This window comes from Geotrypetes seraphini, chromosome 3, assembly GCF_902459505.1.
Source record: "Geotrypetes seraphini chromosome 3, aGeoSer1.1, whole genome shotgun sequence".
Lineage (NCBI taxonomy): Eukaryota > Metazoa > Chordata > Amphibia > Gymnophiona > Dermophiidae > Geotrypetes > Geotrypetes seraphini.
The window spans coordinates 174,232,400-174,247,417 of NC_047086.1; the positions used below are offsets into that span (position 1 = coordinate 174,232,400).

At 42.5% G+C, this 15,018-nt stretch overlaps 1 protein-coding gene across 7 annotated transcripts in view; it reads right to left on the minus strand.

The window, feature by feature from the left end:
• BCLAF1 (BCL2 associated transcription factor 1) overlaps positions 1–15,018 on the minus strand; it is a 245,353-nt gene that overhangs the window by 57,000 nt on the left and 173,335 nt on the right. For all 7 annotated transcript variants that reach the window (XM_033936166.1, XM_033936164.1, XM_033936160.1 and 4 more), the window contains exon 7: positions 7,549–7,633. In XM_033936166.1, coding sequence (XP_033792057.1) covers positions 7,549–7,633 — 85 coding nt within the window. The remainder of the gene's footprint in view (positions 1–7,548; positions 7,634–15,018) is intronic.

Below are 15,018 nucleotides of genomic sequence, written 5' to 3' on the forward strand. Positions count from 1 at the left end.
AGACCCTTCCATTTTTAGAAGCTTTTCAATGAAAGATGTGTTGTTTAATGCTGGTTTTAGGATGATTTGTACTGTGAGGATCTATTAAATTACGGCTCCCAAGTTGTAACTATTCATTTGTAATTTAAGATGTCTGTATAAATTTGGTCTGTTGGTTTATATTCAAATTAACATTTTTCCCCTAAAAAGAGGGGAAAAGCAGTCTCAGTTTATATTTGAGTATATATGGTACATTTCCCATGAAAAGAGAACTTTATTTTAAGAGGATGCCTAGGCAATGAAGAGACAAATGCATATGTTAAAGGTTAACCTCTAATACTCTAAATATTCATTCAAATTGCCTTCCTTCAAACAGGCCCAGTGCATGCAATTATCTTAATATTTACCTACTGTAACTGTGAAAATTTTTTTAGACATATCAAAACTATTTCACAAGACAGCATTTATTGTTCAAGCTCACAGCTTAGCAAGCTTTGTCATAAGTCCAATATTTTCTAGTTCCATTTTAAATAAAACTTTCAAACAGCCAACTCTTTAAAAAAAAATGCATTTCTAACTTTGTTTATAATTCTGGTTTATACTGCACTGGGAATTTGGATGCCTTCAGACACTGCTACAGCTAATCCTTCATAAAACAGCTCATGCCTATTTGCACAGTGTGTATATGCTCAGAGGTTAAATTAGGATAGAGTATGTGCAGAGTCATGATTTATATGCATACTTTATAAACTGCATTTTTCTTCCTCCTTTAGATCAGGGATAAATGTTATTTTCATGCTAGCTTGGTGTTGAGATCTGGCAAGATTGTAAGAACATAAGAAGTTGCCTCTGCTGGGTCAGACCAGAGGTCCATCGCGCCCAGCAGTCTGCACCCGCGGCGGCCCATCAGGCCCATGACCTGTACGGTGATCATCGTCTGAACCCTTAAATCCCTCTTGGTCTCTATCTATACTCTCTCTATATCCCATCTCTACCTCTATCTGTATCTCTCAATCCTCCTATCTTTCAGGAATTTATCCAATCCTTCTTTAAATCCCTGTAGTGTACTCTGTCCTATCACAACCTCCGGCAATGCGTTCCAGGTGTCCACCACCCTCTGAGTGAAAAAGAACTTCCTAGCATTGGTTCTAAACCTGTCCCCTTTCAGCTTCTCTGAGTGCCCCCTTGTACTTGTGGTCCCCATTAGTCTGAAGAAATCTATCTCTGTCTGTAGCTGCTGCTTTTGATTTCCCATTGTCAATATTTTGGCTAAAACCAAAGTCAGCTGTTTCAAGAGAAGTTCAGTGTGCTCACAGGTGTCCCTCCTTAAATAAGTAGAGTGCTACAAGGACTTGGCAGTGATCATGGTATCTTTGTGTACCTACTGCAAAGACATCACCAAGAACAATTTGGGCATGCAGAAAAGATCCAGCCATCTATCTGTCTGACTGAAGTTGATCGCAAAGATGCCTTTTAAGCACAAAGAAGCTGACCATGATTTAAGTGATGGTCAGGCCTCAAGAGAGAATTCTGAGAAAATTAAAAAGCTATGTGATGGAAGGCAATGTTGTGTTGTGGAATAGGAAATAGTTAGTGTATAGAAAACAGAGGGTGGAGGATACCGTATATACTCGAAGGAGGAAAAATGGTTGACTCGAATATAAGTCGAGCGGCTTAATATTCAAGTGCCCTGCAAGGCTCTGCACCCAGCTTCCTTTCTGCCAGGCATTGCACCCAGTCCCCTTCCCTCCCTCCCCTGTCAGGCATTGCACCCAACCCCTTTCCTTCCTTCCTCCCCACCCTGTCAGACTCTGCACCCAGCACATTTCCTTCCCTCCCTCCTTCCCCTGTCAGGCACTGCACCCAGCTCCCTTCCTGTCAGGCATTGCACACAGCCCCCTTACTTCCTTCCCTCCCTTCCCTGTCAGACTCTGCACCCAGCACATTTCCTTTCCTCCCTGTCACTCTGCACCCTCCCTATCTCCCAAGCTCTGCACTCTGCTGCCCTCCCTGCCCTAGACTCAGGCTCATACCTCTACTGATGATCGTTGGTGGAGGTGCAGTGGGCAGGAGAGAACTTTTCAAGCTCCTGTCCCACTGTTAACTGGCTACAGTGTCTTCGGCCACTGAGAAGAAGCACGAGCAGATGCTTGATTTTGCGCTGCTGCTCAATGCTGAGCGGCTTCCTTAATGGCTTCTGCGAGAATTCACAGGAACCATTAAGGAACCTGCTCAGCACTGAGCAGCAGCGCAAAATCACACGCCTGCTCGTGCTTCTCAGCACAGCAGAAGACACTCACAGAAGCCTGTTAACAGCGGGGCAGGAACTTGGAAAGTTCGCTCCTGCCCGCTGCACCTCCACCGACAATCATCAGTAGAGGTATGAGCCTGAGTCTAGGACAGGGAGAGCAGCAGGGTGAATGGTGGTGGCGGCCTGCAAAAATTTTGGAAGGGGGTGTGTATTGGCTCGAATATAAATCAGGACCCCCATTTTTGGCCCATAAATCCAGGTTGATATTCGAGTATATATGGTAAATGGTCATTTTTCTCAATGGAAGAGGGTAAATAGTAAGTGTCGCAGGGATCTGTACTGGGACCTGTGCTATATAACATTTATAAATGATCTGGAAACCAGAACAAGTGAGGTTGTTAAATTTGCAGATGAGACAAATTATTAAGTTGTTAAAACACAAGCAACTGTGAAAATTGCAGGAAGACCTTATGAAATGAAGACTGGGCATCCAAGTGAAATGTGGGCAAATGCAAAGTGATGCATATTGGGAGGAATAATTCAAATTATATAGTTACTTGATGCTAGGGTCCACCTTAAGAATCAACACCCAAGAAAAAGATCTAGGTTTCATTGTAAGCAATAAACTGAAATCTTGTACTGTGTGTGTGGTAGTAGCCAAAAAAGGAAACAGGAAGCTAGGAACCATTAGGAAAGGGATGGAAAATAAGACAAAAATTATTATAATGCCTCTATCGCTCCATGGTGTAAAACCACCTTGAGAATTGTGTGTAATTCTGGTTGCTGCTATCAAGATATAACAAAATGAGAAAAAGTTGAAAGAAGGGTGACCAAAATGATAAAGGGTATGAACTCCTCTTATGTGAGAAAAGGTTCTTTAGCTTGGAAAAAAGATAGCTGGGGGGGGGGGGGGGGGGGAAGAAGATAAAATCCTGAACGGTATAGAATGGGAAAAACAGAATCAATTTTTTACTCTTTCAAAAAGCACAAAGACTAGAGGACACTCAATTAAGTTACATGATAATACTTCTAAACTGAATAGGAGGAAATATTTTTTCACTCATAGAATAGTTTAGTTCTGGAATTCACTGCTAGAGATGTGGTAACAGCGATTAGCATATATGGGTTTAAAAAAGGTTTGGATGAAATTCCTGGAGGAAAAGTTCATAGTCTGATATTGAGACAGACGTGGGAAAGCCACTGCTTGCCCTGGAATCGGTAGAATGGAATCTTGCTACTATTTGAGATTCTGCCTGGTACTTGTGACCTGGATTGGCCACTATTGGAAGAAGGATACTGGGCTAGATGGACTATCTGTCTGACTCAGTATGGCAATTCTTATGAACCAGTCCTTAAGGCTAGGAAGCATGATATTTCTTGTTTTCCTCACTCAAGTTACTACAAGGGCTCAAGAAATTCATACATCAAAGTGTTAAATGGAGGCTTGGGCACTTCTTAGTGACACAGTTCCAAAGGCTTCAATGTTGAGGTACCCTGGGTTCTGAAGTGGCCTTACCAGACTTATTTCTAGACTGAGAATTGTTATACCTGTGTCAACAGTCAACCAAAGTACTGTAGATCTGTGCTGGTATTTTAAGAAAATTAGTATAACTAATTAGTCTCCAATCATGAAAGTGGGAATAAATAATATAAATAAATATGTAACTCCATTTTAATAGCTGATGGGTTTTATCCCACGGAAGAAAAAGCCTCGGGTCTATCTGGTAGAGCTAAACCTCAAACCACCTCCGCCCACATCATTGGCTGAAAAAACTTCCGTTGGGATTCACCCTTTACCACTAAAGTTCTAGAGGGGAAAACGAGATTTAAACAGCAATGCTAAATGTTGCTACAGACTTCTATGGCGTCCCTTGTATAGCCAATGTTTCAAGGATCACTGCAGTTTCTTCAGGGTTTCCGAACTTTCATATATCATTCACAATTCAGCAGATATAATTATATACAGGAAGTTTCACTAGTATACTCGTTGTCTTATAAAATACACCATAATTTATCATACCTTCAGTGAAGAATTTATTTACTAAGTTGTTGTTTGGTTAATCTCACAGTGTCCTGTATTGAAAGTGGTGTTTCAGACTCGTTGTTTTAAAAGGAGAGACAGCCAATCAGAACTTCTTGCACAAATGATCATGTAGTTTACTGTTTAGTGCAGTGGTCTCAAACACGCGGCCCGGGGGCCACATGCGGCCCGCCAGGTACTATTTTGAGGCCCTCGGTATGATTATCATAATCACAAAAGTAAAATAAAAGTTTCTTGATCATATGTCTCTTTAGCTATAAATGACAATATTATTATTAAGACTTAGCCAAAAGGAAAGATTTATAAACTATAAAGAGTTTTACCTCATGCAACATTGTCATTTCTTTAATAAGACATTAACTATTTATTTCTGAGGCCCTCCAAGTACCTACAAATCCAAATTGTGGCCCTGCAAAGGGTTTGAGTTTGAGACCACTGGTTTAGTGTGACTGTGCCTGAAAGTCTATGTTGGTCAGGCATCTAGACAATTATGGGTTCGTTTGAACAAACATAGAAGCGCATTGGGAAGAAGGATTTTACAAGCCCCAATTGTGCAACATTGCATTGAAAGTAACCATGATTTTTTTCAGCTAAAATGTAATGTGTTAGATCATGTGAATCAAGACATCAATGGGGGCAACAGACAGCTATGCCTCCAGCACAGAGAACAATGTTGGATTTATGAATTATGTTCAGTAACACCGGTTGGCTTGAACAATTGTATAGATTGGTATTACTATTATTAAGTCAATTGTTCTTTAAGTTTTTTTGTACACAATTGCCACCTTGATGAGATCACCCTGAGCTGTAGTCTCTGAGCTAGTCAATCAATAAGGAGATGCCGACATTTCCCTGCAAGATGACACATAGGGTTCTGATTGGCTGTCTCTCCTTTTAAAACAACAAGTCTGAAACGCCACTTTCAATACAGGAGCTGTGAGATTTACCAAGCAACAGCTTAGTAACTTCTTCACTGAAGGCATGCTAAATTATGGTATATTTTATAAGACAAGGAATATACTAGTGAAATTTCCTTTATATAATTATATCTGCAGAATTATGAATGATATATGAAAGTCCAGAAGCCCTGAAGAAACAGCAGTGATCCGTGAAACGTTGGCTATACAAGGGACGCCATAGAAGTCTGTAGCAACATTTAGCATTGCTGTTTAAATCTCGTTTTCTTCTCTAGAATTTTATTGGTAAAGAGTGAATCCCAACCGAAGTTTTTTCAGCCAATGATGTGGGCGGAGGTGGTTTGAGCTTTAGCTCTACCAGATAGACCCGAGGCTTTTTCTTCCATGGGATAAAACCCATCAGCTATTAAAGTGGAGTTACATATTTATTTATATTTGGTATTTTAAGAAACACAGCTGCCTATGGCAGTCATTTTAGAAGGGCTATTCACACCTGAAAAGTGCGCAAACCTGTACTTAAACATTTATCTAGTATAAATGTCTAAGTTTCTATCTTACAAAGGTAGGATATACATGCCTCAAACCTGAGTGCATAAAAAGTGCAATGGTGGTCTGGGCATGATTTGGACAAGACTAGCGAGTGCTCAGAAGATACATTTTAGTCACCATTTCAGAAGGAGAATAAATGTGTGTGCTCTTAACACCTTGATGTTGGGGCTTATACCTTTTCTGACCCCAAAACAAGTTATGGCAAGGTGTAAGTGTTGGCAGGATGTAAGGCTGCACATGCCTTATGCCCAAACATCACATGTTCATGGGCCCAGTCTCCATCTGCATCACATCCCCCCTTTACCAACCTCCCTACGATTGACATGCCCTCTCAAACTAGACACTCCTAATGAGAATGGTCCCCTCTTAACCAGAACCCATGCATCTGCACAGACATCATCAGCATGTCTAAATCAGACACCAAGGAGAAGGCCCCTCTAAAAGAATCCCCCACCAATTAGTGTCCCCCCCGATGTGGGTTTCCGCCAGTCACTTCCTCCCTGCATTATGATTGTAGGGCTGTCACCTCCCACCTCAGCTGCACCCCCTCCCCCAGGGCTTACCTGGAGTTCTAGTGCTGGGAAATGGGAATGGCACTCTTCTGTTCCTGACTTGTCTGACTCCAGCCATGGAAATGGTGCCCAGGAGCCCAGCAATAGGTCTGTGAGTCAACTGCTAGGGATCAGGCTTCCATATAAGAGTATTTCTGAATGGGTTACCTCTAGCAGTAGTCTGAAAGGACTACTACTAGGACTTCTGAGTGCCTTTCCTATGCTGGAGTTAGATCACTCCCATTTCTCAGCACTATACCAGGTAAACCCTTAGGGGTGGGGGCCAGGGCAGCACATGCAGTTGCAGTTGTGTGAATGGGGATGGATAGCAGCTCTGGTGTACCATAGCTTAAGTCAAGTGAGAACTCGCATCAGGAGGCCATACTAATTGGAGAGGGATTCTTCTTCAGGGAGCCATGCTACTTCAGACTATCTGCTTCTGGACTAGCTATGCTTATTTGGTGAGGGATGGGAGAATGCAGCCCAGGTTTTCTGGTTAAGGGTGCCCATTCTCCTTAGGGCATGGTATTTTGGGGGGAGGGAGTGGGGGGAAGGTAGGCAGCGTCTGATTCTAGGAAGGGACTAGGAGATAATACTTGTAAGTTAGCAAAATTGCAGCTGTGTATGTGTACAAGTTGCTGCTAAGCTGCTATTTTGCAACCTCCCACATGTAGGAGGCAGCATACACGCTTTTAAACCTTGATGGTTGCCATGCCTAATACATGTAAGGTTTCTAAATAGTGGTGGTGAGTGCTCTCCTTCCCACATATAACAGTTACAGATCCTTGTTGAAATCTCTGCTTCATTGTATATTTTTCACATTCTGGAGTAAAACAGTTCAACATGCTTTAAAGTAGGCTTCACCCTCCCCCAACTGATCTACAAAGCAGTCTTTACAGTAATGCTCAACAAGCAATTAGGAAGAATAAATCACAAATACTGCATAGTCTTTATATCCTGTATCACAGCAAACCCAAATTAATTCTTTAAAAGAAAAAAAATATATATCTTAAAGCTCATAAATTGTAGCGTCACAAAAATGATAAATCATCCATGTTACCTTGAAATAACACACACTTATAATCAGTAACTCACATCTAACTATAGACATTTGTTATGAAGAAATTGATCTGCCTCTTTAGCAGATCTACACCAAAAACTATGGACCAAATTGTGGAAAACATCTAGAAATAAGAAGAAATACAGTTTATTTTTGTCAATGGGATCTTAATATACATGTCATACTAACTTAGAACCTACCTTTTGAGATTCTTCTTTAAAAGATTTCTCTTCTCCCAATACACGGGTATGCTTCCTCAGGGCACTTGGAGAGATGTCAATCCTCCTAATTTTATATATTTTTTTAAAGAAAATTTCTGTTATGGCATGAGAGAAGGCTTGACATATTCAATGTTCACTGGAATTTGAAGAAATACACCCACTGTATTTTTATTTAGCTTATCAGATTTTCTTCACCTCCTATATCCCACCCCATACTCAGATTACCTGCCTAAGTGACTCAGGTGATTTGCCAGTCCCAGGGCTAAAGGGGTACTTGTCACCAAAATTATAATCTCAGCACTGCTGATTGACTAAGTAGAGGCTGCCACCAAAGTGACAGGCTACCTTCCCTCCCTGGGCTGGACCCAATCATTCCCATCAGACAGAAAATGGGATCCATATCCACCACAAGGCCTGAGTCAGCTTCATTTCTGTTTTACTACTCCTATTAAGCAGAAATATAATGCTAACATCAGCAGTAACCAGAATAATTTCAATTGATTTAAGCAAGCAATCAAAAAACCAACATTAAGTAAGTTTGAAATAAGAACATAAGCATGGAAACATGGAAAGTTAAAAGATTAATTCCAGTTATTTCAGTATTGTCCAATACACAAAGAGGAAAAATATATTTTTCTGCTACATCATTGTATATATATATATATATATATATATATATATATATATATATAAGGAATCATTTCAACCTAAACAACCTGAATTTCTTTATCTGAAGTACTCCTGTAATGAATAGCAGCATCCTTAAAAAAATAAAAAAAAGCATTCTATCTAGTTTTTTCTCTTATTTAGTAAGTTGTTTTAAGCTATGAAAAGCAAGGTTGGCATTAGAGGGTGGCAACCTGGGCAAACTGCCCTGGGACCCAAGCTGCAAGGTGCCTCAAGCCTGGTTCAATCTGAAGGATACATAACTAAGGTGGGCTTCTGCAAATTTAACATCAGTCCTGATGGGGAAAAAAATTAAAGTTGCTTATCTATAACAGTTGTTCTAAGAGGATGGCGGTATACCCAGGCCTCTCAAATAGGTGACAACTTGAAATCAGTGTTACCACATGGGGCCCCTTCAGTACTTTTCAAAGCTATTCCAAGAAGCCAACTCCTTTGGGGGAAAGGGGGAGATGCAGCAGAGTTTTGTGAGGCTTAGTATCTTGCTGCACTCAGAAAAAGCATAATTACTCACCTGTAGCAAGTGTTATCTGAGGACAGCAGATAGATATTCATGGATGTTCATGCTGGATCCATGGAATCCCGGCTATATATCACATCCCCATATTAATAACAGGATGGTTATGAAAGAATATTTTGATACTCAATCCTCAGAGGGAAATTGTACCCGTTGGCTCAAGTGTATGAATACACTGAACCCACTCTTCACGGGATCTCATGGGATCAAAATATATCATATTATGCAAAATATTTATTAAATTTTTCTATATTCAATATGAACTTGTACTTAACTTATAAAGTTCGTTCTTTCTTTTTTTGAACTTATTTAAAATAGGAGCGCCTCCACCAACATGACCATGTTTCATGTACTTTCCTCAGGGTCGAGGCTCCCTTGTTAATTATCTGCAAAACATTAAACATAGCGTGAGTATCAAAACTTTTACCCAATCCCACTATAATAAATTACTAATCCAAAAATTCATATGGCTAACCACGTTTCACCCCATGACTTAAAAGCCCACGATTCTAGCTTACTTTCTTGTGAGATTCTCACAAGAAAGTAAGCTAGAATCGTGGGCTTTTAAGTCATGGGGTGAAACGTGGTTAGCCATATGAATTTTTGGATTAGTAATTTATTATAGTGGGATTGGGTAAAAGTTTTGATACTCACGCTATGTTTAATGTTTTGCAGATAATTAACAAGGGAGCCTCGACCCTGAGGAAAGTACATGAAACATGGTCATGTTGGTGGAGGCGCTCCTATTTTAAATAAGTTCAAAAAAAGAAAGAACGAACTTTATAAGTTAAGTACAAGTTCATATTGAATATAGAAAAATTTAATAAATATTTTGCATAATATGATATATTTTGATCCCATGAGATCCCGTGAAGAGTGGGTTCAGTGTATTCATACACTTGAGCCAACGGGTACAATTTCCCTCTGAGGATTGAGTATCAAAATATTCTTTCATAACCATCCTGTTATTAATATGGGGATGTGATATATAGCCGGGGTTTATTATATTGAGTGGATGAAGTTGGTCCGGCTATTTGTATAGCCACTCGGATAAATTCTATATCTAGGATCCATGGAATCCGGCATGAACAGTCTAAAAGTGTCACTTTAAAAATCTTAATAATGCCTGCACTACACACTTGCCAGTGTCTTCCTGCCCAATGACAGTTCGTAGGACCATCAGTTTAGTAAGAAAGCTAAGAAGTCAATTAGGGGAGGTGGGAGGGTTCTGAGAATATCTACCTGCTGTCCTCAGATAACTGCCTGATTGAACCAACTATCCCACCTGGAATGATTTTCCAAACAATAGTGGGATATGAAGGGATGAATTGAGGACCAGTGGTTGCTTTACAGATGTCCTCAATGGGAGTAAATTGTAGATGAGTTACGCCATTGCTTGAAATTTATGTGTAGTGACACGGCCTACAAATGTCAGCTCTGCCCGAGCATAGCAGAAGGCGATATAATCCGCAGACATGTGGAAATGATTCTCTTGATGACAGGAGCTCCAGAATTTTTCAGATCGAAAGAGAGTGATGTTCTGTGAGTTTTGGTGTGATCCAAATAATAAGAAAGAGTACATTTACAGTTCAATGTGTGGAATGCCACTTCCCTAGGGTGGGAATGCAGTCTGGGAAAGAAGACAGGGAGTGCTACAGACTGGTTGAAATGAAATTCTGAGATGCCCTTCAGGAGGAACTTGGGATGAGTGCAAAGAACCACTATCGTGGTAGAAGGTGGACTTGTATATACCCAGACTTAGAAAAGGATGCAAAAAGAATCAAGCAAAAGACCCAGCATGGATAACCAATGAAGTTAAGAAGGTGATAGGAAAAAGGATAAACCCGAGGAAAATTGGAAAGAGCACAGGAAGCACCAAAAAGAATGCCACTGCTTGGTCAGAAAAGCAAAAAAAGAGTATGAAGAGAGACTTATCTAGGAGGCATGGAATTTTAAACCATTCTTTCGATATGTAAAAGGAAAACAGTCGGCGAGGGAGGAGGGACACAGGAAGGGAGTGGTAAAGGAGGTGGCAGAGAGATTAAACACTTTCTTCTTGTTGGTCTTCACAAAAGAGAACACATCCAATGTGCCAGAACCGGAAAAAATCTTCAAGGGGGATCAAGAGGAAAAATTATCACGCATGGAGGTAAGCCTCGAAGACGTACTCAAACAAATAGATAGAAAAACTGACAAATCTCAAGGCCCAGACGGAATCCACCCGAGAATACTGAAAGAGCTCAGAAACGAAACAGCGGAGTTACTACAGCAGATTTGCAACCTATCCTTGAAAACAGGGGTAATCCCGGAGGACAGCGAATGTTACACCTATCTTCAAAAAAGGATCGAGAGGCGACCCGGGGAACTACAGACCGGTGAGCTTAACCTCAGTTCCGGGGAAGATGGCCGAATCATTAATCAAGGACAGTATCAATGAGCATATAGAAAAAATAATCTGATGAGAACAAGCCAGCATGGTTTCTGTAAAGGAAGATCATGCCAAACGAACCTACTGCACTTCTTTGAGGGGATAAACGAACAATTGGACAAAGGTGACCCCATAGTCATTGTATATCTGGACTTCCAAAAAGCCTTCGACAAGGTACCCCAGGAGCGCCTACTAAGGAAACTGTGGAACCACGGGGTGGAAGGGGTCGTATACAGATGGATCAGAAATTGGCTGGCGGACAGAAAACAAAGGGTAGGAGTAAAGGGACACTTCTCTGACTGGAAAGGGGTCATGAGTGGCGTCCCGCAGGGGTCAGTGCTGGGACCGCTGCTGTTCAATATATTTATTAATGACCTGGAATCAGGGATGAAGTGCGAAGTTATAAAATTCGTGGACAACACAAAACTCTCCAGCAGTTAGAACTGTTGAGAAATGTAAAGAACTGCAAAGGGACCTGAACAGACTGAGTGAGTGGGCAAATAAATGGCAGATGAGCTTCAATGTAGAGAAATGTAATGTCTTGCACATAGGGAAAGGAAACCCGATGTACAACTACACGATGGGGGGGATGGTACTGGGGGAAGGTAAATTAGAAAAGGACTTAGGGGTTTTGGTGGATAAAACAATGAAGCCGGTGGCACAATGTGCAGCGGCCTCAAAGAAAGCGAACAGAATGTTGGGCATAACCAAAAAAGGTATCACTACCAAAACGAAGGAAGTTATCCTGCCACTGTATCGGGCAATGGTGCACCCGCATTTGGAGTATTGCGTTCAATACTGGTCGCCGTACCTTAAGAAGGATATGGCGATACTCGAGAGGGTCCAGAGAAGAGCAACAAGAATGATAAAAGGCATGGAAAACCTTTCAAATGCTGAAAGACTAGAGAAGCTGGGGCTCTTTTCCCTGGAGAAGCAGAGACTCAGAGGGGACATGATAGAAACTTACAAGATCATGAAAGGTATAGAGAAGGTAGAGAGGGACAGATTCTTCAGACTGGCGGGGGCAACTAAAACAAGAGGACACTCAAAAAAATTGAAAGGAGACAGATTCAGAACAAATGCTAGGAAATTCTTCTTCACTCAGATGGTGGTGGACACCTGGAATGCGCTTCCAGAGGAGGTGGTAGAGCAGAGTACGATTATGGGTTTCAAAATGGGATTGGACGATTTCCTAAAGGAAAAGGGGATTGAAGGGTATAATTAGAGGGATACTATACAGAACAAAATGTTTTTTGAGTAAAGGATCACTTATAGGTCATTGACCTGGGAGGGCCGCGGCGGGAGTGGACTGCTGGGCATGATGGACCTATGGTCTGACTCAGCAGAGGCGATGCTTATGTTCTTATGAGACAAGTGCTTGAAGATCACTGACGCGGCATGCTGATGTGAGAGATATGAGGAACACCACTTTCCAAGTGAGATGTTTGAGAGATGAAGTCGAGAATGGCTCAAACGGAGGCTTCATGAGATTGGAAAGGATAACACGAGGAACATGAGGAAGCTTGAGTGGTGGCTTAGTATGACAAAATCTTTTCATGAATCTGTAAACCAGAGGATGTATAGTCAATGACTTTTTGTCCAGTGGTGTGTGAAAAGCATTAATAGCACTGAGATGAACTCTAACTGAAGTAGCTTTGAGATCAGAACTAGATAGGAGATAATCTAGAACCGATGGAAGAGGACAAGTGATTGAATCTACTGAGTTGAAATTACACCAAATCGTGAAGCACGACCACTTGAAATGATAGCAGCGTTGCGTGGAAGGTTTTCTAGAGGCTCTGATGATGACTGACACTGCAGCAGAGTGTGAAAGCATCTACTTATTGGGAGAGAGATATTGCGCTGTGAGAGCTAATGAGCACAGACTGGGATGAAGAAGAGAGCCTTAGTTCTTTGTTAGCAGTCTCAGAAAGATTGAAAGTGTGATGGGTTCCTGTACACTGAGCTGTAGGAGAGAGAATCATAGTTGTTACAGCCACCAACAGGTCTGATCTCTTGAGGCTAGAGTAGCAGAGGAGCTAAGGGAGACAGAGAGGTAAATAGAGATGACCTACAGGGATGTTGTAGAAAATTCCCACCTCTAGTTTGGCAGCCTCTGTGCTGCCTTGGAGGAGGGAGGTCTTCTTAAAGGAGATCTTCACTCTGGTGAAGTAGGAAGCCATCCTGTAGCCAAGACCTGCACACCAGGATGCAATGTCCTCTCGTACCAAGTATGTGTTCTTCTGCCCAAGAGGGAAGGGTTAGGACAGCTGTTATAGTGGGAGATTCAATCATTAGGCATGTAGATGGCTGGTGGGCGTGAAGATCGCTTGGTTATTTGCCTGCTTGGAGCAAAGGATACACCAGGGAGAGGAAGGCTCACCATTTTGGAGAGGTGGGCCTGCTGGCCGAAAGGAGTATGTATCGCTCTGGCAAGCCATCATAAAAAAAGATAAAGGGGAGGGGGTTCATCGGAAGCACGGGGGAGGGATTGTGTAGCAGCAGGAAGGAGTGGACATCTCTCCTGATGCCTGGAGGGTTGGAGGGGGGGGGAAGTTGCTTGATGGCGGCGAGGGAGGGAGTGGCCATCTTTCCCGCTGCCAAGGGGGGGGGGGGTTGTAGAAGTGTGTTGCTTGGCAGCAGGAGGGAGTGGACATCCCTCCTGTTGATCTCTGATTTGGTTTTTTTTGTGCATTTATTCTGCGCTTGTGCTGGTCACTATCATCAGCTATGGGCACATGCAAATTTAGAGAACCTTTGCTACTCTCTGCCAACCTCATTTGAATGCGCGTTTTTTGGAGAATGACTCACCTTTTGGAAATCGCTACAATCACAGCTGCGACAGCGGCCCATCGGTTTTTACCACAAAGTTTTGAGAATTGTTGAAAAACTGTAGAATGGTTTACTAACATCTAGAACTCATTTACTCAATGGAAAAGTAATGTATTTTTCGCTCCATAAGACGCACCTGACCATAAGACGCATCCTAGATTTAGAGGAGGAAAACAAGAAAAAAAAAAACATTCTGACCAAAATTCTCCCTGCCAGGCTCTGTACCCAACCCCATACTCCTTTTCAGGCTCTGCACACTCTGTCCCCCCTCCCTACCAGGCTCTTTACCCTGTCCCCCCCCTCTGGTGGTCTAGTGGTAGGCCGGGACAGGGCGGGTAGGTCTAGTGGTAGACTGGGACAGGGCAGGCAGGCCTAATAGCCGACAGGCTGGCCTAGTGGCAGGAAGGCAGGCTGGCCTAGTGGCTGGCTGGCAGGCAGGCCCCATATATCTTAAATCATCCCCCCATACCCCCCCAGTGCCATCTTAATCATACCCCCCCATACCTTCAAAAATCCCTCCCTCCCTAGATGGCTGTCTTGGTATTTTAAACATCCCCCCCCCCCGTTACCTTTTAAAATCCCTCCCTCCCTAGACGGCTGTTTTGGTATTTTAAACATCCCCCCACCCCGGTACCTTTTAAAATCCCCTCCTCTCTCACTGTCTCCTCTTATTTCTAAGCCAGCAGCATGGAGGTCAGGAACAAAGCTTTCCGTGCTCCCGCCTGGGCCTGTGCTGCTTTCTGAATAGCTGTGGTCAGTTCTCGCAAGTCCCGCGATAATGTGGGCCCAAGCGGAAGCGCGGAAAGTTTTGCTCCTGACCTCCGCGGTCTTCTGACCTGTGCGCCGCTGGCTGGTAAATAGGATACAGCTAGCATGGAGGGATCACGCTGGAACACCAGGTTATTTGTAACAAGGTACCATGGAGGACGGCAGGGATTGGGTTTTTAAAAAGGTGTGGCAGGCGTGCGGCAGCGCAGCGGGCAGGGTG